The sequence below is a fragment of the Oenanthe melanoleuca genome, chromosome 4 (genome assembly GCF_029582105.1).
Source record: "Oenanthe melanoleuca isolate GR-GAL-2019-014 chromosome 4, OMel1.0, whole genome shotgun sequence".
NCBI classification, from domain to species: Eukaryota; Metazoa; Chordata; class Aves; order Passeriformes; family Muscicapidae; genus Oenanthe; species Oenanthe melanoleuca.
The window spans coordinates 67,606,753-67,631,184 of record NC_079337.1 but is presented as its reverse complement, the minus strand read 5'-3'; the positions used below and the strand labels follow the sequence as shown (position 1 = coordinate 67,631,184).

The following is a 24,432-nucleotide window of genomic DNA, read 5'->3' as shown; positions in this document are numbered from 1 at the left end:
GCTCCGGTGGACTCGGTGAGCCGCTCTGATGATGGGGCTGCTCTGCTCCGCTGTCGTGCGGGCTATCGGCACATCTCAGTGACGGTGGGAGCGTAGCTCCCAGCGGGACTACAACTCCCAGCACACCCTGCGGCAGAACGCGCTGCTGGCAGGCGCCCCTCGGGAACTACAACTTCCGGCGTGCTCCGCGGTGGAAGACGGCGTCCGGCGCCCTAGGTCAGGACTACAACTCCCGTAGTGCCCCGCGGCTTGGCCCTGCCCCGGCGGGGCGTGGTTTCCACTCGGCAGCATGGCGGCAGCGGCGCGGAGAGTGCGGATCCGGTGGATCCCGGTGCCACCGGCGGTACAGGGCTGGTGCCGAGCACTGACCGGCACCGCTGAACCGCCGCCCCCGCCGCCTCCTCCTCCTCCTTCCCATTCTCCGCCGCCCTCCGCCCGGGGCCGGTCTCTGGCGGCGGCGGTGGGCGCCGGGGCGGCGGCGCTGGTGCTGCTGTGGGCCCGGGAGCGCCGCCGGCCGCCGCTGAGCGCCGCCGTGCCCGCCCCGCCGCCCGCCCCTCCGCCCAGCTCCCCCCGCGCCGCCTTCAACTTCATCGCCGACGTGGTGGAGAAAACGGCGCCCGCGCTGGTCTACGTGGAGATCGTGGGCAGGTACCGGCACCGGGAGCTCCCCGGGAAGGATTTCCCTCCTCTCTGCGCAGTGTGGCCCCGGCACCTCCGGAGAGCTCCCACAAGTGCCTCGGGAGGCACCGACACGTGGCTGCCGCACGTCCCATGTCCTCCGGGGCCGTCTGGTGAAGTTGCCTTCCAGGCTGCCTCGTTACTCTGCCTGGGAGCAGCGCTTGGCATTTCCCTTTTTTCTCTCTAGTTAATGTTCTCACCATCCAATGCCTCTGGCTTCTCGGAGCGCCTCTGTGCAGCACTCTGCCCTCCAGTTGGGTAACTGCTGCTTCCAGCTTGGTGTCACCTGTGTGCAGTGTCACCTTCTGTGGCTCACAGCTGGTGCTGCTCCTTCTCTGGGTTTCTGAACCGCTCTGGCAATAATTCACCACCAGCTGGGCTTTGGCCTTGCTGGTCCATCCCGATTTCCATTCACTTCACCTGACTACCAGCAGAAGTTGTGGCGATTGACCAGGACCCAGAGTTGTGAGTCCGCTCCTGCTATCAGGAAATGTTCCTGTGGCCTCTGAGGTGTTTGTTACTTGCTTCAAGGCTGGGCTCTGTGTGTTCTGCACAGGTCACAGGCCCTCCTGCTCCTGTGTGCTTCTATTCCTGGTAGGATTATACCTTTGTGGCTGTGCTCTGTATTCCTGCTGCATTCCTGCAGATTGTTTGTGCAGACTTGGGATAGGGAAGGATTCCCCCATCATGCCATTGCCTGTGCACCCTCCCTGCTCCCTGCCACCCCTCCTGACCCGCGCCCTCCTTGCAGACACCCCTTCCTGGGCCGGGAGGTGCCCATCTCCAATGGCTCAGGTTTCCTGGTGTCCCCGGACGGGCTGATCGTCACCAACGCGCACGTGGTGGCGAACCGGCGGCGCGTGCGGGTGAAGCTGGCCAGCGGCGAGATGTACGACGCCGTGGTGCAGGACGTGGACCAGGTGGCAGACATTGCCACCATCAAGATCAAGCCCAAGGTGCGTGTCACAGCCGTGGGGACACCGGGAGGCGGGGACATTCCTGCTTTGTCCTGCTGATTGTCCCGCTCCCCGCAGCACCCGCTGCCCACGCTGCCGCTGGGCCGCTCGGCCGAGGTGAGGCAGGGCGAGTTTGTGGTGGCCATGGGCAGCCCCTTTGCCCTGCAGAACACCATCACCTCGGGCATCGTCAGCTCGGCGCAGCGCGGCAGCCGCGAGCTGGGGCTGGCTGCCAGCGACATGGAGTACATCCAGACCGACGCCGCCATCGATGTAAGGGGCGTGGGGACTGGGAGGGAGGGAGGAGGGGCTCACACAGAGCACGGGGGTTCTGGCTGGTCACCCTGGGATCGGCCTCAGGATGGGGCTGTCATGGTCTGCTCACACTCTCTCTCTCCTCTGCTGCAGTTTGGGAACTCTGGAGGTCCCCTCGTCAACCTGGTGAGTCCTGCTGCTTGTCCCCTTGCTGGCTGGGGCAGGGATGTGCTGTGTGCTTTGTGCCTCTCTGTGAGAGTGCTTGTGGGTGCTTGGAGGCTTCCTAGAGGGAGGAGGGAGAGGAGGGCTAAGCCTGGCATGCAAACCCTGTCCAGTTTCTGAGGCAGCTGAAGCTGATGAGGTCTGGCTGGGCAGGGCAGAGCCAGGGACTGCATGGACTCATCCCATAGACTCAGCCCCTGGGTCCTGCCCAGCCTCAGCAGCCTGGGAAGGGGTGGGCACACACACCAGACCCCAGGCTGGTGCGGTAGTTCCCCTGCTCTCGGCAGTGATCCAGGCTGGGTATCCCAGTGCCCTTTCCCTGCAGGATGGCGAGGTGATTGGTGTGAACACCATGAAGGTGACGTCAGGCATCTCCTTTGCCATCCCCTCCGACCGGCTGCGGAAGTTCCTGCAGAAGGAGGAGCAGCGCAAGAGTGAGTGGGGACCTCCCTGCTTGGGTTTTGGGGGAGGAGAATGAGAGAGGGAAACTGGCACAGCTGGGCTCTGGGTCCTTCTTCCCAGGAAAGGCAAGGAGAGCAGGAGAAGTCTCTGGGTGCCACAGGAAAGCTGTGCTGCTGTCGCCTTGCCCTGTCTGGTTCTCCTGTGGCACTGGGGAGGGACATTCTCTGTCAAAAATCTGACAAGCCAGGGAAGCCAAGTCACGGTGCAAAACATCACCTGGAATGGTGCTGCTGGTGCTGGGAGCTGGACTGAGCTGTAGGGGTTTGGAATGGCTCTGGATGCTGCCTGCCCTGAGGGCTGTGAGGGCTCAGCCCAGCACTGTTCTGAGCATGTCTGTGTTTCCCAGCCATGACATTCCACTTCCTTTCCTTCCACAGGCTCTTGGTTTGGCAATGCAGAGACAAAGCGCCGGTACATTGGGGTGATGATGCTGACCCTCACTCCCAGGTACCTGTCCTGAGGTCAGGGGCCACAGGGATATGATGGGATCTTCCCAGCTAACTGAGGGTGCCTGGTTTTGGGAGGATGGTCTCCACAGCTTAAGCTTTCACTCTCAGATCTCTTTGTGCTTGTGTTGTTGTTAGATTCCCGGCTGGCTCAGAGGTGAATTGGAATCTTGCAAGTTTCTACAGTGGTAGCAGACTCTGTCAGCAGATAAAAAGTGCTGTCCCTGACAGGAGGGTGGAGCCAGGTGGGGGTCAGGCTCTGCTCCAGGGAACAGACTAGAGGAAACTGCCTCAGGTTGTCCAGGGGAGGTTGAGGTTCAATATTGGGAAAATTCTTCTTAGGGCTCTCCAGCTGTGGCACATCTGCCTAGGGCAATGATGGAGTCCCCATACTTGGGGGAATTTAACAGCTGTGTGGATATGACACTTGGGAACATGGTCAGTGGTGGCCTTGGCAGAGCTGGGGGAGTGTTTGGACTTGATCTTAACAAGTCTTTTCCAACCCAAACAATTCAGTGCAATGTCAGCAAGCAGGACCTGTGCTCTCACCTCTGGGAGCAGTTCTCAAGGACAACACCTGCTCTGGTTCTTTGGCTCTTGCAGCCACATTTAAGGGACCTTCAGCAGCCTCGTGGGGCTGCTGCTGTGCCGTGCTGGGCAAACACCTTTTGGGAGTGTGCTCTGCCCTCCTCAAGGTGTGGTGAGTTCCCCAATGCCCAGCAGATGGTGCTGGTACCCAGCACAACCCGAGGGATGTGGGAGGCCAGCCCAGCCTCCTCCTGCTTCCCTGGCCACGCTTGCAGGGACCGGCTCTGTCAGGAAGCAGCGTGAAATTCCTCGGACACAGCTCCTGGGATGTGGGTCCAGCTTCCTTCCACACAGCCCCCAGCCAGTCCAGGGAAACCACCTGACTGCCAGGCTTGTTTGTGCCCAGCAGGAAGGGCTCCCAACAAGGGATTGCTTGCCTTGGAATCGGGTGACTGCCCTGAACACCCTGAACCTTTCCATCTGAAAACCTTTCCCTGGCACAGGAAGGGGAAGCTCTGTGTTGGGCACAGGCTCAGGCACAGACCCTGCTCAGTCTGTGGTGTCCATGCCAGATAAGAGGCAGTGGGCATAGAGATGTGTGTGCCCACATGAAATCCCTTTTTTTACTGTGAGGAGAGTGCTCAGAGCCTGGCACACATTGCCTGGGGATCCTCAAAACCCAGCTGGACGCAGTCCAGAGCAGCCTGCCCTGACTGAGCTTGCTGAGATGAACTTGAGAGGGCTCTTGCCACCTTTGCTCTGTGAAATTGGGAAGGAATGGCAGCTTGCACTGGGCAGTGGAACAGCACAGCAGAGTTCAGCACGGATCACAGCCACGTGGGGAGCCCTGACTGGCTGAGCAGGGACCTGACAAGAGCAGAGCTGGGCAGAGACTGAGTGTGTGGGTCTGCAGGGACTGGAGCTGATGCAGTGTTTGAGGGAAGAATGCTGTCACTCTGGAGAGATCCAGCTGGAGTGCTGCATCTACTTCTGGATTTCATTCAGACGGGTGAGGAGCAGTTGGGGAGAGTCCAAAGAGGAGCTGTGAGAGATGCAGAGTTTAAATTTGGTTTAGAAATCCTCAAATCTGTGGGAAAGTTGGAGAAACTGTGATTGTTTAGTCTCCAGACTCAGGAGGAGAGCTTTGCTGACACTTCTGGCAGGAAGAGGGGCATAGCCTGTGTTGTGTATCCTGCCCACTTAGGGCAGAGAAGTGAAACCACAGCAGGGGAGGGGCGGGTCTGACCCCGGGAAGGCTGATGTGACATGGGGATATGCATCAGCACAGCTGTGATCCAGCTGCACCACGGGTTTCCAGCTCTCCCTGGTGATTCTCATCCTCTTGTTTTGGCAGGAGCATGGCAGTGTTTGGGGCTGGCAGCTGTAGCTCCTGCTCAGCAGGGTACAGGGACACAGGAGGGGAGGTTCTGTGCCTGGTCTCTAAGCCTGTGCAGCTGCAGGGAGTGGGGTGGGAGCCCTGCTCTGCCTCCAGCTCCATCCCTGACGCTGATATTCACTCTGCAGCATCCTGGCGGAGCTGAAGCTGCGTGACCCCACCTTTCCCGACATCTCCTACGGCGTGCTGATCCACAAGGTGATCATCGGCTCCCCAGCACACCAGTAAGTGCTGCCCTGTGCCTCAGGGGTGTGTGTGCGAGCAGCTGGGGGATGTGTTTTGCTCCAGAGCAGCAGAAACCACCTGGTGACCTTTTCCCAGGCTGGGTGTCTTGCTGTGGCTGTAGAACCCCTGGTGCCACAGCTTGGAGGACGATGGGTCTGAGTGTCTGCCTCGCCCTCTGCGTGCTCCATCCGTGTTGTCCCCGCAGGGCAGGGCTGAAGGCCGGGGACGTGGTGCTGGAGATCAACGGGGCGGTGTCGCGGCGAGCGGAGGACGTGTACGAGGCGGTGCGGACGCAGCAGAGCCTGGCGCTGCTGGTGCGGCGCGGCTACGACACCCTGCTGGTCAGCGTCGTCCCCGAGGTCACCGAGTAGCACAGACCCCCCGGAGCCGAGGGCAGGACTGAGATGTGTCCGTGCTGGCCAGGCAGAGACGCAGAGCTCGTGCAGGGCTGGAAGGGGCCAGGAGAGGGGCCTGGGCGTGGGTGACTTGTGCTGCAGCCGTTCCCCTCTGTACTCCAATAAAGCACTTTTCTAGCGGCCCCCGGGGCCGTGTCGCCTCCTTCCCACGGCAGCAGCAGTTGCCTGGTGGAGGCTGGGCTGTGTGGGACCCTGCTCCTCCTGTCAGTGCCCACATGAGACCCTGCAGCTGGGGCAGAGCTTGCTGTGCCTCCAGAGACCTTATCGTTGTTCATGCTGTCCTGCCACCTGCTTGGTACCCACCTTGGCTGGGATCCGACTGCTCTCGGATCTGGCAGGCAGGTGTCGAGCCATGGATTGTGTGGCCCCTCTGTGGGGTGGGTCTGGGACCAGCATTATCTTTGGAGTGCAGGAGTGCTGGTGTGCCATGGCCATCTGGTCACATCCCTTCTGCTGGCAGCTCTGTGACTGCTCCAAGCCCTGTGTCCACATCCCTTCCCAGGCAGTGATGAAATTGGTGTCAATGCTGGACTTGTGACAGCCAGAGCAGCATCTCCTGGCGCTGATGTCGGGCAGGGCTGAGGACGGGAGCCCAGCCGGGCTCTGCCTGTCCCGCCCCCAGCTCTGCTCCCACACACACCCGCCCCTGGGGACGGCTGCGGGGAAGGAGCAGCTCCGGCTGTTCCTCGCCTTCCTGGAAGAGCGGCTGGAGCGGGAGCAGCGGCGAGGGCAGCCCGGAGGAATGCGGCTGCGGGGCCGGGCCCTGCCCGTGACGGCGCTCCCCAGCCCCGGCATGTTGCTTTTGGGACGTGAGAGCAGCACGGATCCTCAGGGGTGCTGCGGCGAGGGCCGGCTCTGCCCTGAGAACAGGCCTCCTTTCAGCAGCCCCGGCCAGCGCCGCCGGCTCGGGGGAAATGGCGGCGTGTCTGGCATAGCTGCCCCGGCTGCGCTGACCGCAGCGCGTTCCAGCACCGAGCCAAGGCCTTCCCCCTCCTCCTCCTCCTCCTCCTCCTCCTCACAGCCTGGGCTCCCCGCACTGGGGAAGGGGATGGTGGGGTCAGAGCACCCAGCTGAGGGGTGAGAGCTGGGCTGTGCCTCGGGTCACATCCGAGTGTTCCTGCTCCCTCAGGAGTCGAGGCAGCCCCTGTCTGCTGTGAGACCTCAGGGTCACAGCCCCAGGATGGGATTTCTGCTCGAGAACATTTGCCCTGGGTCTGGTGAAGGGGAACCAGCTCTTCACCACATCCCTGCTCATCACTTCCCCCAGACACGGTGCTGTGGGGCTTGTGCTGGTCCCTTCCTCTCTCCCTTCTCCCAGAGGAGCAGCCCTGGCTGAGGAGGGTGCTGGGGGCTGGTGTGGGGCCAGGGCTGTGTGGCTGAGGCACTGCAGGGGCCAGGGGATGCTCCCACACTGTGCCAGAGTGTGGCCACCAGCCCTGCAGCATGAACCACCCACCTGCTCCTGCCAGGCTCCTCATCCCAACCCAGAGACGTGCCAGCAGCCATCAGGAAATACAACTTACAACTTTATAGAGGAAATAAAATTACAACTGAGAGATGGGGTAGGAGCCACCCCTGGGCAGCACTGTGGGCAGAGACACCTGCACCATCCCTGGGGGACCAGGGGCTCCTGGGGCCCTGTGTGGTGGTGGGTGAGCTGTGGGGTGAGGGAACCAGGGCTGAAGGGGGGAGTGGGGTGGGAGAGATGGAGCGGTGGGGGGTGCAGGACCTCCCGGACCATACCCGTTTGCCACAGCCCAGGGGATGTGGCCACCATCTTCTGGCCAGTGGTTGGGGTGGCAGCCCCAGGCTGGGAGGTGCAGGTGCCTCCAGCACCAGCCCCCCCCGAGGTGGGGAAGGGCAGCCGGTGGTGAGTCCTGGGCAGTCCCCGGCAGGACACAGTGGCAGCAGCACTGGGCATCAGGCCTCCCTGCCGGTCTCCCAGCAGCTTCCTCCCACCCATAAGGGGTGAGGGAGGGAGATGCCTGTCTCCCCAGGCCCGGGGCCCTATGAAATCTGGTTGTTGAGCTGACCTGGGTACTGCTCAAACCGTTTGTTGGCCTCCTCGCTGAGCGCATCTCCTGTGGGCAGAGGGCAGGGGCTGTTGGCTCTGGTGCAGTGCATCCCCTGCCCTGCCAGCACCTTCCACTGTAGCTGCCCCCAGCACCAGCATCCCAGCCCATCCTCATCCTCATGGCTTCCTGCAGCCCTGCCTCTGCCCTCCTCCCTCACCCCTGGCTCTTACCGATGTGGCAGCTGTGCACCCAGATGCGGTGCCCGTCGTACTTGCAGTTGCATTTCATGGCATTGTTGGTGAAGTCACTTTCTGCCACCTCGAAGTTGGGGTTGATCACGACCTGTGGGGCACTGACATGAGACCCCTGCCCCAGCCCCACAGGGTGTGTCTCCCCAGCTGTGGTGGGTGTGCTGGAGAGCTCCAAGGAGCTGGTGACTGCTGATGTGATGGGGTGGTTCTGTCCCTGTGCACCATGTGCCCATAGCAGTGCTGCTCAGAGTTGAAAAACCCATGTGGCAGCATGTCTGAGCAACCCAGAACATGTGTGGGCACAAGGACAATGCCAGCACAACCAGGAGCCCCACTGGGCCTCAGTGGGAGAGAGGGATGGGTGGCTGAAGTGTGTGGAGGGCTGAGGTGCAGGGACAGAGACTGCAGGAGGGGCTGGGGAGCATCAGGTGCAGCACCTGCAGGATGTAGTTGCCTGGCTTGACATCAGTGATATCAATCCACTGGCAGTCGATGTCGTGCCGGTACAGGTCCCAGCAGCCCACGGTGATGCCCTGCTCCCCAAAGTTGGCACACTCGTACCTCTTGGCCACGTCTGCAGGCAGGAGGAGACACAGCTTGTCCCTGCTGAGACCCCCAGCCTGTCCCCACTATGGGGACGCAGGCAGGACGGTGCTGCAGGGCCCCATGTCACTCACCTTCCTCGCACTCAGTGTCCTCCAGGCAGAAGCTGGCCTTGTGTCCCTCGGCCACCTTGGTGCCATTGGGGGTCAGGATGTCGTAGTGGGTGAAGATGTCCATGCTGTGGTAGTGCCTGTGGGAGAGAGCCAGCACCCTGCCCTGCATCAGCCCCCTGCCACCAGGCATGTCCCCACAGCCCCTGCTCTGAGGTGGCAGCACTGTGAGGTTGGGCAGAGCTGTGTCCTGCCCCGGAAGGGGACACAGCTGTCCCCAGCCAGCTGGCTCAGGCAAGCAGAGAGCTCAGCTGCAGGGCACAGCCTGCAGCCCCATCCCTGCCCTCCTGGAGACCCCAGCCCCAACACTGCTCATCCATGAACCAACTGGACCGTGGGCAGCAGACTGGGGCTGTCCAGTGTCACCATAACCCAGGGCCACTCTTATCTAGCGCAACCCTCGCTCAGTGTGATGCTTGCAGTGTCACTCTCTTTCAGTGTCCACCCTGCCCAGCACTGCCCTCACCCAGCCCATTGCAGCACCACCACCCTCTCCCCAGGCTGCCCCCAGCCCCAGCTGTCCCCTGCCCCCACGCACCGGTGGCACTCGTGCCAGACCCAGGAGTGGCGGCCGGCCTTGGGGCGGAAGTCGGCGCGGCCGCGGTTGTGGATCTGGGAGGAGAAGCGGAGCAGGCGGCGGTGGCCGTAGGGCCAGTTGGCCAGGCGGGCCGAGCTGGCCAGGCAGTTCTCCTCGGCGGCGCAGTACAGCATGTGCAGCGGCCGATCCTCGATGTACGCCGTCTCCTGCACCAGCGGCGCGTGCAGCAGCAGGTCAGAGGCAGCTGGGGACAGGCGGCTGCTCAGGGCCCGGCCCTGCTCTCGGCAGGGAGGGGGCGAGCGGAGGGGACGGGGCAGCGCCCAGTGCTGGCAGGGCTGAGCCAGCCAGGGGGGAATTGTGTCCTCCCCAATGGCTGGGCATTGCCTGACCCCGACCTCCATCTGCAAGCCCCACTGAGCACAGCCCCGGCCCCACAGTGCTGTTGTGTGCAGAGCCCACTGCCCACAGACACCACTGCCCACAGAGCCCACTGCCCACAGACACCACAGCCCACAGAGCCCATTGACCACAGAGCCCATTGACCACAGAGCCCACTGCCCACAGAATCCACAGCTCACAGATCCCACTGCCCACAGACACCACTGCCCGCAGATCTCACTGCCCACAGAGCCCATTGACCACAGAGCCCAGTGCCCACAGAGCCCACTGCCCACAGACACCACTGGCCATAGAGTCCATTGACCACAGAGCCCACTGCCCACAGATCCCACTGCCCACAGAGCCCACTGCCCACAGACTCCACTACCCATGGACACCACTGCCCACAGATCCCACTGCCTGTAGACCCTAATGTCCATGGACACTACTGCTCAGAGTCCATGCTTGCAGAACCCACTGCCCACACATACCACTACCCATGGACACCACTGTCCACAGACCCCACCACCCACAGACCCCCTCCCTGCAGATCCCACTGCCCACAGACCCCCTCATCTCACTGCCCACAGACCCCACTGCCACAGACCCCCTCCCTGCAGAGCCCCCACCACAGACAGGCCCCCTGCAGCCCCACTGCCCGCAGCCCCCGCGGCCGCTCACTCTCGGAGCAGATGACGCCCGCAGCGAAGCGCGTGCCCGTGTTCCTGCAGCTCAGGCTGGCACCGTGGTGCTGGCAGTGGCTCAGGGACATCTCGTGGCCGGCACACTTCACCCCGCTCATGACCATCTCTGTCACGTTGCTGGCGTCCCAGTACCACGTCTCCTGAGGAGGGGGTGAGGTAGGGTGGGTGGCAGTGCTGGTGGCTGGATTGCCCAGGATCACTTACACCCAGGCTGCAGCCAAGCCCCCACCACAGCTGCCCAGGCCCTTAGCTGCCCACTGTGAGTGGAGTGTCCCTCTGTCCCCACGCAGCCCCACGGTCATCCAGGTGCCTGTGCTCCCTCTGTCCCCACGCAGCCCCACGGTCATCCAGGTGCTCACCAGGGCATCACCAGGGCCCTCCCCGCTGGCACCTACCGTCACTGCGTGCAGGGAGTAGCCCAGGCCGAGCTGACGACAGGCCACCATGGCCTCCTTGGTGGTCCAGCCATCGCTGCAGACCGTGCCCCACTTACTGCCTCGCTTCACCTCCACGCGGCCCTCAAACTCCGTCCTGCCGCCAGCCAGGCGGATCTGCGGGGAAGCCCTGGGGCCGTCAGCGGGCACCCCGCGCTCTGTGCCACCTCCTGCCCCCCTGCCATCCCCGTCCTCTGTCCCCCAGCGCCCTGAGCGGTGGTGGTGGCTGCTGCTGCCCTGGCCAAGCTGGTGCCGGCACCTACTTGTAAGCCGTGGTTAGCGAATCCCAGACCCAGCTGGCGACAGGCCACCATGGCCTCGAGCGTGCCCCAGCCTTCGCCGCACACCAGGCCCCAGCGGGGCTGCTCCCCGTCGCCAGCCCCCACCGCCACCTCGACCCGCCCCTCGAAGCGGCTCCGGCCCCCGCTCAGCCGAATCTGCAGAGAAAGGCAGTGGCAGCATCATCGTCACCGCCACAGGTGATGCTCCCCCTGCACAGGACTGTCCCCTGTCCTGTGCTGCAGGGGTGGGGAAGCCAGCAACTGAGCAGAGCCAAGCACAGCTTTAGTCGGCACGGGACTCGCCCAGACTGGTGGGTTTGGGGACGAGAAATCGCTTGTGAGTTTGGGAATTGTCTCACCAGGTCATTCTGAAGTGGCATCGTTTCAGAAATGACAGGTGGGAAGGAGTTAGAGGTCATTTAAAAAGCTCAAAATGGATGAAACGATGGGCCAGGGCAAACAGGAACAAGCGGTTCCATTTGCTTGTTTCATCATAGGTAAAAAAAAATCTCTCTTGGTTGGCCCACAGTGATTTTTTTTCTGGTGTTTCTGCAGGGCAGTGGACACAGGCTGGCAGCAAGAAAAGCAGCAGGGAGCAGCTGCCCCACACTTCCCTTCGCAGAGCAGCCCCCACAGAGCACTCGGAGCCCCCACCACCTCCCCTCCACCTCCCTCCTCAAAGGGGGTCCCACCCACAAAATCCCTGAGCTCCCAGGGCAGCCCTTGCCCCAGAGAAGGGATAAATGTGTGGGGTGCAGAGGAGGAGAGATGAGAGCCCATGGATCCTGTAGGGCTTTCCCAACACCCCTGAGAGTGGGGCTGTGCTGGGAACCCCATGGAGCCCCCAGTGGTGCGCACCAGGTTCTCGTAGCCCATGTAGGGGATGTTGCAGCGAACAGCTGCGTCCTCCGAGTGCTTGCAGTCCTCCTGTGTGATGTTCCTGAAGGGGCAGTTCCACAGGGACTTCTCAGTGCCACGGCACTGCACCTCGTTCAGGTGGATGGGGCCTGTCCCTGCCAGAGCACAGCAGAAATCAGGGCCCTGTGACACAGGCATGCCCAGGGCCCCCAGGGCTGCCCTCTCCTTCTGGCAGGTTGAGGGAGTTGGACACTCCAGCTGCTGCCTGCAGTGCGGCTGAGTGGCCGTGATCACATTGGGATGCTCTATGTGCATCCAGCAGCCCTGTGCCCACAGCAAAGCCTGGCTAAGTGCCTCATCCACAGCTCCAGGAGGGGATCCTCTCCCTGGCAGGCTCACCTTGCCCCATGCGTGCCCCGGTGAGCGCCTCCTTGGCGCTGCCGAAGCCCAGCTCGCGGCACACCACGCTGGCCGACTGCAGGTTCCAGCGGTCGTCGCAGATGGTGCCCCACTCGCTGCTCCTGAGCACCTCAACACGGCCCTCGCCGACCCTGGCACCGCCCTTCAGCCGGATCCGGGGCTGGGGGAGCAGGGACAGGTGTGGGACAGTGTGGAATGGCAACCACACAGTGCTGCCCATGATTCCTGGGATGGGCAGGGACAGGGCACCATCCCCACCTCCTGCTCTGGAGCTGGTCACCCAGCAACCCTGGGGACCGAGCCTGGCACTGTGCAGCTCTGGGCCAGCACACACTCATCCCCCTGGCTGCAGGGCTCACCTGGCCCTGCTGCTGCTGCTGCTGGCGCTGTTTCTTCTTGTGGGCATTGGCGAAGAGGGGCCCGGGCACGCAGCTGACCACGGCGGGCATGCCGGCCCCGCAGGCTGCCGAGGAGTTGCCCCGGTAGAACTCGAAGGAGCACGTGGACAGGTGCACCTCTGTCCCCGTGCAGGACACCGAGTGCAGGCGGTAGTTGAGCTGCTGCCGCTCCGTGAAGAGCCTGGCAGGGAGAGGAGCCCTGAGCCCGTGGCCAGCGTGGCCAGTGGCAGCAGAGTGTCACCAGCCACCCTGCCTGCAGCTGCATGCGCTGGCTGTGCCCCTTGCCCTGTCCCCAGGGTGACACACGGTGCCTGCCAGGCACCCACACCTTGCCAACTGCCTGTCCCACACCCCCAGCAGCAGAGGGACACGTGGGGACACGCACAGATCTGGTGGGACTGCACGAGGCTCCTGTCTCTGGCTCTCCACTGGAGCCATTTACCTCTTCTTGAGCCCTACGTCCTCCCTGCGCTTTTGTTTAGGCTGAGATTTGGAGGCCAGCCTGGAAAATAGAAAACAACCATCATGAAGCTCAGGCTGTCAGCTCTGCCCACAGCAGTGACAAGAAGCACAGCTTGCCCTGGCTTCACTGGAGGCTGAACTGGACACCTTGGTCCCCAGGAAGACTCATGTGCATCCCCTTTGTGTCACACAGGGGTGCAACAGCATCATCTGCTGCCAGCAGTGTGACACAGCCACACTCTGCAGCAGTGATGCAGCTTCCTGCATGCATCCCACCAGGAAACTGCTGGATGCAGCCACATCCTGCTCTGCCCTGTCACAGGCAAAAGATCAAACACCAGCAGCCACCATTTGATCAGTCAGGTGTGGGTGAGGAGTGTCTGTGTCCTCATCTAGATACCATGCCACCACTGTGTCCCCAAGGTGCAGGACACCCAGCAAGCAGCACCAAGCAAGCAGCACAGGCAGCCCCAGGGTGCTTGCCCTGGGGCCATGGGGCACTTGCTGCAGGATGGCAAGGACCCACTGCCAGCAAGACAAGAAACCCTGGCACAGGCTGAGCCATGAGGGGAAGATGCCTGGGGCTCAGCACACACAAGGTGTAGGTGCAATCCCAACATCCTCAAATGCTTGCTTCCCTCAGGGAGGAAGATGCTGAGCAGAGCCAAAAGCCCAGAGCCCACAAGGAGAGAAAACCAGAGTGGCCCAAAGGAGGGCAGGGGTCTGACAGCCCCAGGGACAAGGCAGAACCAAGCCTGGCCACTGTCCCCACAGGCCACACAGGCTGGTGTCAGCACAGGGCTGGGATTCAGGCAGCCAGAGGGCATCAGTGCCCATTCACACTCAGGAAACCACATCTGGGTGCCCAGGACAAGAAGATGTCATGTATGTGGTGCAAACCCCAGGGAGAACAGCAAGACAGTGGTGTGGAAGGAAATGGGGGGTGTGGGACTGTTCCAGGCAGGGCTGAGTGGGAGCTGTGAGGATCCTGGCTCTTCCAGCAGGGAGGGAAGAGCACAAGGGAAAAGAGGCATGACTGACAACAAAAGGTTCAGGCTCAGAGAAAGGAAAACATTTTGTCCATGAGGGCTGTTCTATACTGGAGCAGAGACCACAGGGCTGCAGAATTTCCATTCTTGGAAGGTTTCAAAAGCCAGCTGGATGAAGTCCTGGGTTTAACCCACAACTGGCTCTGCTCCACACAGGGAGCTGGACCAGGACTCCCAAAGGTCCCTTCCAGCCTGGATTAGCCTGTGCCTTCATATGACAGCAGCCGTGCAGCCCCAGATTGATCAGCCCCTACAAAACAGTGTGGCTCTCAGTTCCTGCTTGGGGCAGAGGGACAGGACTGCAGCCTCATGGAGACACAAAACATTTCCCCCAGTGCTGCAGGGGAAGGGCCTGCTGGCTGGGAAAGGGGCAGTCAGAACCAAACCAGCCAGGAAACAGCACACTGGAGCAAACAGGACCTTCAGGTGGGGGTTGAGGAAACCCAAGGGATGACCCTGCCTGAATTCCCATCACCAGCTGCTGGAGCTGGCAAAGAATGACTGCTGGGGACACAGACCTGGGAGTGTCACAATGAAGAGCTCACAGTGGGTGTAGGGCACATTCAGCACCAGAGAAGGTGGAGGGACTGGGGCAGAGCATCGTGGCAGTTCAGGAAAGAGCTCAGAGAGGATGGGCTCTGACTCATGGTATCCACCAACAAATCCAGCAGCAGGATTCAGGCATGGAGGGAAATGGCAGCCAGACCATGCCTGGGCCTGGCAGAAAGGCAGCAAGAGTGAGTGTGCAGAGGATGCAAGAGAGCCCAGGCAGATGTGGCACTCGGGACAGGACCTGCCACACTGTGCCCATCAGCACTGCTGAGCACGGGCTTTGGTGCCCATGCCAGCCCATCCTGCAGGGAAAGGAGGGGTGCACAGCCTTTCCAGCATCCCCACTGCTGCTTTCTGCAGAAAACAGCCCATTTCCACAGCCCTTCCTCCCCATCTGCCAGGAGAGACAGCTCTGCTCCGAGGCCTCCTGCTCCCCTCCCAGCAGGGACTCCTGCCTGGTGTGCAGGACAGGGCTGCTCTGCCTGGAGGGAGATCATCTCTCGTGGGGAATGGGGCCCCCAGCATGCACAGGCAGATTCCCTGGGGTGGGCTTTGCCCTGCTGGGCCAGCACAGCCCAAGCCTTCAGTCTGCTCCGTCCGGATCCGTCTGTGCCTGGATCCATTCTGACAGCAGAGACTGCTGGGCTCTGGGACAGCCCAGCTCTGCCACGGCTCAGCAGATGGGGCTCCCTGGCCCCTTACCTGCTGCCCAGCCTTGGGCTGTGGCCCTTCATCCTGGCTGCTCGCTTCAGCCGCCTGTGGAGCAACACCAGAGCTGCCTGCCCAAGGCACACACAGTGCCAGGCATACACAGTGGCTGGAGCATCCCCTGATGGCTGCAAACCTCCCCCTGGGATGGGGACACCACTGCCAGGGAGCCAAGGAGCTCCCCTTGGAGTGGCCTTTGCTGTAGTGTGTGTGGTTGGGGCATAGCACGACCCCCCAACCACCCCACGGCCCCCCAGCTTGGTTAGCAAGAGTCCAGATGGTCAGCTGGGGATTGGGCTGGCGAGCAGCAGGGTGGGAGGGATTTTAGGAGCCACAACACCCCAAAGCACAACCTCTGCTGTCCCCCCAGCGCTACCCCACACCTCTGTCACCATCCCCTGGCTCTGCCTGGACACCCTGTGGGCTCCCCGCCGGCCTCACTCACTTGTAGAAGTTCCTGTTGACTTTCTTCTCTGCTGGGAAGCCCATCATGCCGCAGACGACGCGGCTGTTGTGGCTGTGCCAGCCCTGGTCGCAGATCTGTGCCCAGCTGTCCTTGTAGCGCACCTCCACGATGCCCTCTGTCACCGGCAGCTGCCGCCGCCCCCCGGCCACCACCGCCCGCAGCCGCACCTCCTCCACGTGGCTCTGCTCGCTCTGCGGGAGCAGGGCAGCCCCAGCTCACACCACAGCCCATCACATCACCCCTCCCTCTGCCAGCCCCAGCTCACACCACAGCCCACCACATCACCGCTCCCTCTGCCAGCCCCAGCCCCAGCTCACACCCCACCATCACCCCTCCCTCTGCCAGCCCCAGCCCCAGCTCACACCCCACCATCACCCCTCCCTGTGCCAGCCCCAGCTCCCACACACCCCATCACCCCTCCCTGTGCCAGCCCCAGCTCACACCACACCCACCACCCCTCCCTCTGCCAGCCCCAGCCCCAGCTCACACCACACCCCACCACCCCTCCCTGTGCCAGCCCCCTCCCAGGGAATCTCCAAGGATGCCCAGGCACAGGTGGGGCACAGGGACAGCCAGTCCTGCGTTCCTGCTGGCCACATCTGGCCAGCCAAGGACTGAACCTCAGCTCAGTGCCACTTGTCCCCCTTGGGTCTCCAGGGAGCACAACCAGAAAAGCTGCTCTCCTTCAACCCCAGGGAGAATTCCCAGACTGCCCCACACCCTGTGGCATCCTGGGCATCACCAGCTGCCCACCCTGGCCAGCAGCTTCCTCACCTCGATGACATTGGAGTCCTTGAAGCCTGGAATGCGTTCGTCCTTGCAGACAACACCTGCGTCCTCCTCGTGGCTGCAGTCACTGTTCCCCCAGCCCCGGTGTTTGCAGTCCCCAATGCTCCTCTCATTTCCAGCACAGTTCACATTGTCCAGCCAGATCCGCCCTGCCAGACACAGCCCAGGGGTGAGGGGGAGCCAAGCATGCCCTGGGAACAGGGAAGGTGCCCACAGAGCAGGGCCAGGGATCGCACAGGTTACAGCAGGAGCTGTAACACAAAGCTGAGGCCAGTGAAATGCCAAGAGTGAAGTTCTGGATGGGGGGATCTGCAGATGGGCAGTCTCCACCTCCCCAGGGGGCTGCTCTGACAGACAGAAAGCTCCCACATGTGCACACACGAGCACACAGTCACTGCCAGGCACTCTGCAAACACTCAACACCCCTTGCAGACTTGTTGGGTGTGTTGGGTTGATGTGGCCAAAAATGTGTATTCTATCACCATTTGTTGCATCCAGGTGGGGCAGTGATTTCCTTATCTCCGTGGCACATATTATCTGCTAATGGGCCATCTTTAAGATAAGGTAAGGCAATCATCTTTATCTTTTCCACAACCCATCCTCCCTCTAGGAAGATATCATCTGCTAATGGGCCATTAAGTCCAAGTGCATGACTGATAAAATTACATCATCCCATTGGGAGATGCTCCAGCCAAAGGAAAGAGACAAGCCTTTAGATAAAAAACGGAAATTTTAAACAGCAAGATTATTCTGTCTTTCCACTAAATTCCAGAGGAACACCGGACCTTTCCACATCATCCCTGGACCTTCAGAGGGAAGCACTGCTCCAGCTGAACCACATCTGCCCCTGCAGGAGGATGCAGCCACCATTGAATGGGACTGTGCCAACACCCTGACTGACTGACGGGTGTCAGCTTGGATTCTGACTCTGGCAGGGTTGGGATTGTTCTGTGTAATACTGCATTTCTATTTTAATTTTCCTAGTAAAGAACTGTTATTCCTAATTCCCATATCTTTGCCTGAGAGCCCCTTAATTTCAAAATTATAATAATTTGGAGGGAGGGGGTTTACATTCTCCATTTCAAAGAGAAGCTCCTGCCTTTATTGGCAGACACCTGTCCTGCAAACCGGGACATTGGGGCACCCAGGGGGAAGCTGTGGCCACCTCCCCTCTCTTACCGACTCCCTTGCCGTACTTGGCGCTGTGGGCCCAGCCGGTGGCAGCCACGAAGCCGAGGTGCCGGCACAGCACGTGGGCGTTGCCCAGCGTGAAGTCGTCGTCGCAGATGGTGCCCCACTCGTCGTTGTAGAAAACCTCCACTCGTCCCTCGTTGTGCTTGCGGGGGTATCCGGCCAGGCGGAACCTCAGCTGGGGCTGGGGGGCGTGTGTGGGGCCCGGGGGGGTGGGCTGGGCACTGCCCACGCACAGCCAGGCGCTGCCCAGCAGCACCAGCAGCTCTGGCCATGCCCACGAGCCACAGCCTCCCATGGCAGTGGGGCTCTGCAGGGGCAGAAAGGGTCAGGGTGTGAATATCAGCATCCTCCATCCAGCATCCCCATCCAGCACCCTCATCCAGACCCCCTGCCCAGCCCTGTGCTGGTTAAACTCCCTGCCCAGCACCAGCAGCTCCCTGTGCCCACGAGCTGCAGCCTCCCATGGCAGTGGGGCTCTGTAGGGGCAGAAAGGGTCAGGATGTGCTGGGGTTGTGATGGAATATCAGCATCCCCCAGCCAGCCCCCCTACCCAGCCCTGTGCTGGTTAAACCCCCTGCCCAGCACCAGCAGCTCCCTGTGCCCACAAGCTGCAGCCTCCCATGGCAGTGGGGCTCTGCAGGGGCAGAAAGGGTCAGGGTGTGAATATCAGCATCCTCCATCCAGCATCCCCATCCAGACCCTCTGCCCAGCCCTGTGCTGGTTAAACCCCCTGCCCAGCACCAGCAGCTCCCTGTGCCCATGAGTTGCAGCCTCCCATGGCTCTGTAGGGGCAGACTGGTGAGACTTGAGGTCCAGTGGTGGAACATGGAACACCAGCACCTCCATCCAGCACCCCCTGCCCAGCACCAGCACAGCCAGAGTGTCTTGTCCTGGCCAGAGTGCCCCTGATACACACCCCCAGCACCCCTGGGCACCTGCCAAGTGCCCCTGTCCCCTGTCAGCCCCTGCTGAGCCCCCACTCCACTGTCTGGTCTCATCTGAAGGGCAGTGAGCGCAGATGGGCACAGGGGGGTGTGCACCCCCAGAGAGGTGAATGGAAAGAGCTGAGGGAGCTGGAACAGGCTCAGGGCACAGGGAAAGCCCAGCTGGACCAGGCAGGAGCTGGATCAGCAGGAGCAGGAATGGCTGCTGGCTGAGGGGATTCCAGCCCACGCTCTGCCCTCGGTGAGGAGCGAGGCAGCCGCAGCATTCACATTCCTCCGTTCCTCCGACAATATTTGTGGCTCCCTGAATACCTGAGGGAGATGTGGTATTCCTGCACCAGTCCCACGGCAAACAATAGTGAAAACCCTTCTCTGTGAGCTGCCCTCCCTTCCCAGTGTGCTATTCCCATGGATCCTGTAACTCAGGAGCAGCATTTCTGCACGGGTGGTGCTGCCAAGCTCTGACTGATGCTGGCCCACCAGCATGGCCTCTTGCCCACCTCCCTCTCCACTGCCAGTCCCGTCCAATCCCCCAAAACACCCCCAGGGCATCCCCACAGCAGGATGTCTCTGTCCCCAAATCCCCCCTGAGCACAAATCCTGCCTGGTTACTCACACAGACTGTGCTTGCCATTAGAAAAAATTAAAAAGAACAAGTTTTGGCTTTCCTGGGGTGATTTAAAATCCCCATATTTAGCTGCAGTGTCACAGAGAAAGGGAAACAAATTCAAACCTCACAGAGAGCTGGGGGCTGGCATGGCTGCTCCATCTCCCCACCAGCCTCCAGGGCAGGGTTTCCCCAGAGCAATCAGCCCCATTCCTGCTTGGTTCACTTCTCCACATGATGAGGACCTGGCCCACACTCCAGGCTCTTGAGAGTGCCTCCTGTGCTGAAGCAGGGATGAACCAGGATAGTGCCCAGTGCCAGCCCCTTTTCCACACCCACAACACCAACACAAGCCCAGCCCTGCTGCCTGCCTGCCCCTTTGGGCACAGCCACATTGGAGGTGCCACCAGGAGCAGTGAGAGCCTCGGGACGAGCCTGGTGCCTGCAGAGATGCTCAGGAAGAGAGTGAGGAGTAACAAGGAGCAGCACTGTTCATCCAGTTCTACACCATTCACAGGGGTGGGAATGACTGGACAGGGCACTCAGTACTCTGGTCTGGCAGAAAAGTGGGGACTGGTCACAGGTTGGACTCCACGACCCTGGAGGTCTTTTCCAACCCTATAATTCCATGAAGCACATCACCTCCCTTGGAGCTACCACATCAGCGTGGGTCTGGCTCTCTCCTCTATCACAGGGGGCACAGGGAACATCACAGAGCTGGTGGGGACATGGCCCAGGCAGCTGGGAGCCCTGGGGCTGGTGGGAGCCAGCTCTGGGCTCCTGGTGCCTCAGCTGCCTGCTCTGGCACTGTGAGAACAGCAGAGCTCAGCAGGACTTGTGTTTGTGGGCAGACAGCAGGGAAACGCTCTGCTGAACCTTTTACCCAGCCAGAGGAAGGGAGGGCAAGTGCAAAGGGCCACCCCAGCCCTGCTGTGGCTTAGGAAAGGGGATCCCTGGGCTTGGAATGGGAATTCTCCATCCTCACCTCCACACCAAGCAGAGAAGGGATGAGTTTGCCATTTCACAGCGGTAACAAAACTTTTTATTCCACCCCTGCATCACTGAAGGGACATCACCCTGCCCAGAGGAAGGGCTGTAAACCCTCAGAGCTGCCCTGACATAAATGTGGGTCCCCTCAGTGCTAACTGTAACACACCTTGGGGTGTGTTTCCTCAGGGAAAGCTGGAGTGCACAAGCACTGGAGCTTCCCCAGCACTCCTGAGCGAGCAGGATGCTCTGCTGTGGAGCTGGGCAGTTTCACAACGGGGTCAGTACAACCCTGGACAGCAGCACAATTCATTAATCTCCACGGTCCAGCAGAAATAGCCCGTGTCAGGAAGCAGGAATGGCCTTTTATGAGATCACAGCTCCTGTTAATTGGAGTAACTGTGGTGATCTAACAGGCTGAGACTGGAAGGCATTCAATTCATCTTGCACCACCTTTTAATGAATTATTAGCACTCAACAAAATCAGTGCACCTTCTCCTAAGTGGATTAAAACTGGTCACCTGCTGGAACTGAAATGTGGTTACATGGGGAAGTCACCACTCCATGGGCTTTCTGGTGAGGATCACATGCTTTTCTAAGCAAAACTCTGCCAGGAGGAGGAAAAAAGCACCTTCATGGTACAGACTGCAGACAGAAATGGGGGGAAACAAGAGATGGGAATAGGGACAGCCTGGTAAATCAGCATGGTGCAGCCTACATCCTTGGCTACAAGGAAAATTTAAACCTGTGCACTGAGAAACAAAAGACAGAGGACCAGACACCAGAACATGGCACCTGAAAAGTGCTTGGGCTTTGTGCAGCAAATCATTGATTCCCCTCTGAGCCTCAGCAATGTGTCCTCCAGGGTCTGTAATCCCTGCTCCAGCATCTCTCATCCCCACTGTTCCTCCTCTGCCCTGGCACCTCAGCTCCACCACTCACCTCAGAGTTTCCCAGTGACATTCCCAGCCGAGCTCTTTGGGCCAAAGCCTGTTCCATGCCCAGCCCAGGACAGCTGAGCTCCCTGCAGCCCAGCACGGCTCCTTCCCCGTCCTGCACCACCTCCCTGTCAGAACATGCTCCCTGTCCATGTCCTGGGCAGCCAGGCTAACAGGGCTCTCATTGTCCACATCACTTTTTCCGTTCTCTGAGGCACAAGCCGTGCTTTTGCTCCTCTCCTGCTGCCCAGCTTCTGCTCCTTCTGCTCGCAGGCTTTGCTCCAGCCCTGCCTGCTGCTCTGGATGGGGAGCCCACCCCAGCATCCCAACCATCCTGCTGTCAGCTCCAGCCAGGGACAGTCTCCTCTTGGACCAGGGCTTGTGGCACTCTGGATGTGCTGCCCTGGGCACAGATGCTCAGCAGAGCTCCACTGCAAGGGTAAAGGGCTCTGGAGGACGGGCTGGGCGTGGGAGCCTGGACACAGCCCAGGTTCTTGCCACTGAGGGAAACCTCAGGAATGTCCCAGCCGGGTGTGCACGAGGCCCTGAGCCACATCCCAGCCTGCATGCAGAGTGCTGCAGAGTCAAAATCCTGGGGCTCCCTCCAGCCCTCAGCCCTGCACTGCTGAGGTTGGCATGGGTGAGAGGATTTTTCAGGGCAGCAGGAGCCATGGCACTGCTCAAACTGCTCCACGGGCTCTGCTTGTCCCAGTGGGTGACAGAGCCACCCTGACAGGGCCTACAGCCCTTATGGCCAGGCACTGTCCCCATCATAGCTCTGCATCTTGCAAGGGGCTGCCCCTTCCAGAGGGATCAGCTGCGCTGCTGGGGGGTGCCCCAGGCTCAGGACTGTCCTTCAGCTCTCACTGGGCACACAGCAGGACATCAGTCTGCCCCACCAAAACCCCAGTGAACAGCCAACACACCTCGGGAAGGGGCAGCTCCTGGTGAGGCAGGTCCTTGGGTAAGTCCATGTGCTCAGAACATCCCTGCAGCACAGGGATGACATCCACAGCAGCAGGGAAGGGCCAGGCCATGTCCTCCTCAGGGACATGCTCACACAGCAACAGCCTTGCACAAACCCACATGGAGCATCCCAGGCACTGACAACTGGGAGGACTCAGAGAAGAGCAGCACAAGAGGACCTGGGAAAGCCGCCAGCACAAGGGAGAGGAAGCTCGCTCTGTTTATCCTTCCTTGAGGAGGTTAAGGGGTGACACAGTCACTCTCTGTTGATGTCCCGTGCCAGGACATCCCTGAGAGCACGGGGTCACGTCCCCAGCAGTCGGGGCAGGAGGTCTGGTGAGTCCCATGGCTTCAGGCTCCATCCCTGCCCTTTTCCCCTCACACACGGTCAGCGCTGCCCCTTTCGCAATCCGCCCTGCTCTGCTTTTCCCACTTCCCAGCAGCCCTGGAGTCTCAATGGACTCATGGGCCACTTTTGATTTTTTAGTACGGATGTTAGTAGTTTTTCTGACCATTTTTTGTGCAATTTCTGGGGGATTTTTGTGTTTCTTAGTGCAAATTTTCAGAGATTTTTCCTGAGTTTTTTTAGGCTGGATTTTTCTTGATGCTTTTCCCAGCAATCATTGGAATTTTAGCAGAGTTTAAGTGTTGTTGTACAGATTTCAGGAGTTTTTTGGCTCACAGAGCAGGGGACCCTGACACCCCCACCCTGCTCAGACACAGGGCAGAGCTCACCAGGGTCTGCAAAGGAACAGGCTTCCACAAACTGGTCCCAGAAGCACCAGGAAGCAGCCCAGGGTCACCATAGGAATTCCCTATGGCAGGATTGGTGTCACTCCCAAAATTCCAACCTCCTGTGGCTGGGAACTCACTGCCCCTGGCCGCCTGAAGGGAGGGGGACTCCTTCTGCCACCCACTGTGTGTCCCCATCCCAGGCAGGGGCAGGGGCAGGGGCAGGGACAGGGACAGGGATCTGCTGCAGAACGGACACTCTGGCTCTCGGGGTGTGAGCAGCAGTAAAACGTTGATGGGACTGGGGCTGCATTTCCCCTTCCCCGATAACTCCAGCTCCAGCCCCTCTGGGCTATCTGATGTCCCCATGTCCTGCTGTCACCCCCTAAGGCAGGGCAGGTCACAGCACGGCTCCTACCCCACCCAGCCTGCCCAGCACACAGCAGGGCTCTCAGCTCTGCCCTGAGCTGTCCTGGGCTATGAGAGGCAGCCCTGGGAAGAACCAGATGCCGGCAGGAGGGAAAGACCTCGGAGGAATGCGCAAACATCAGCCATGCCCACGGGCGGAGGGGCGGGCGGCGGGGCTGTGGGGCTGCTGGTGGGACTGGTGTCCCAGGCACCCTGGAGCACGGAACCAGCCGTCCTGGACCAGCTGCGGCTCCTCGGAAAAGCCAGCCGCGAACAATCATCCCTTCCCTGCCAGCCCCACATCCCTCCATCCATCCTCTCTCTTCCGTGAGCTACAGCGAGTCCGCTCTTCATGGAATTCCTGAGTCCCCACCCGCAGCCCATCCACACGCTTTGGGGTGCGGTACAGCCCCGAACCGGCACCCGTGTCCCCACCGGGTCCGCCGGGCTCCGCTTCCCGTGGGCACGGCACGGGCACGGCACGGACACGCTCCGGTCACCGGGGCTTTGGGGCGGCATCGCCGCACCCCCACCCCACTCCCGGGACAGCTGATCCCGGCGGGCCGTGCCGAGCCGAGCCGAGCCGAACCCAACCCAACCCAACCCAACCCAACCCAACCCAACGGAGCCGAACCGAGACGAGCTGTGCCGAACCCAACCCAACGGAGCCGAACCGAGACGAGCTGTGCCGAACCCAACCCAACGGAGCCGAACCGAGACGAGCTGTGCCGAGCCCAACAGAACGGAGCCGAACCGAGCCGTACCGAGTTCCGCAGGGCCGTGCCGTACCGTGCCGAGCCGAGCTGTGCCGTGCCGAGCCGTGCAGTGCCGTATCCTGCCGTGCCGAGCCCAGCGGTTTCGGTCGGTGCCGCCGCGCTCCGCCCCGGCCCGCCCCGCGCCGTGTCCGTGCCCGTGTCCGGGGCCGCCCCGCAGCCCCGGCCCGCGCCGAGCGGCCCCGGTTACCCGGTCCCGGCCCCGGTCCCGGCCCGCCGCCCCGCCACGGGCCGGCTCCAGCCCCCGCCCCGCCCGGGCTCGGCTCCAGCCCCGGCCCCCGGA

General features: G+C 61.3%; 2 protein-coding genes across 6 annotated transcripts; one reads left to right on the top strand and one right to left on the bottom strand.

Moving 5' to 3' along the window:
- The first annotated feature begins 11 nt into the window (after positions 1-11).
- On the top strand, positions 12-5,706 carry HTRA2 (HtrA serine peptidase 2). Its single transcript, XM_056489274.1, has 8 exons — positions 12-648; positions 1,430-1,634; positions 1,713-1,907; positions 2,043-2,075; positions 2,437-2,545; positions 2,951-3,020; positions 5,072-5,167; positions 5,374-5,706. The coding sequence occupies exons 1-8, from the start codon at positions 290-292 to the stop codon at positions 5,537-5,539; spliced, it is 1,233 nt and encodes a 410-aa protein (XP_056345249.1). The 5' UTR covers positions 12-289; the 3' UTR covers positions 5,540-5,706.
- A 1,391-nt stretch (positions 5,707-7,097) lies between these two features.
- LOXL3 (lysyl oxidase like 3) lies at positions 7,098-24,329 on the bottom strand. Of its 5 annotated transcripts, none has more exons than XM_056489267.1 (15): positions 24,141-24,329; positions 17,780-18,101; positions 16,586-16,749; positions 15,791-16,002; positions 13,017-13,076; positions 12,536-12,755; positions 12,156-12,336; positions 11,757-11,911; positions 10,881-11,054; positions 10,161-10,323; positions 9,102-9,345; positions 8,528-8,643; positions 8,288-8,424; positions 7,830-7,941; positions 7,098-7,665 (listed from the first exon to the last, which is right to left on the bottom strand). In XM_056489267.1, the coding sequence occupies exons 2-15, from the start codon at positions 18,087-18,089 to the stop codon at positions 7,592-7,594; spliced, it is 2,322 nt and encodes a 773-aa protein (XP_056345242.1). In that variant the 5' UTR covers positions 18,090-18,101; positions 24,141-24,329; the 3' UTR covers positions 7,098-7,591. The 5 variants fall into 5 exon arrangements, with proteins under 5 accessions (XP_056345242.1, XP_056345243.1, XP_056345244.1 ...); XM_056489268.1 differs by lacking the exon at positions 10,881-11,054 and adding an exon at positions 10,579-10,734 and having other exon boundaries at positions 24,141-24,327; XM_056489269.1 differs by lacking the exon at positions 13,017-13,076 and having other exon boundaries at positions 24,141-24,328.
- Positions 24,330-24,432: the final 103 nt, after the last annotated feature.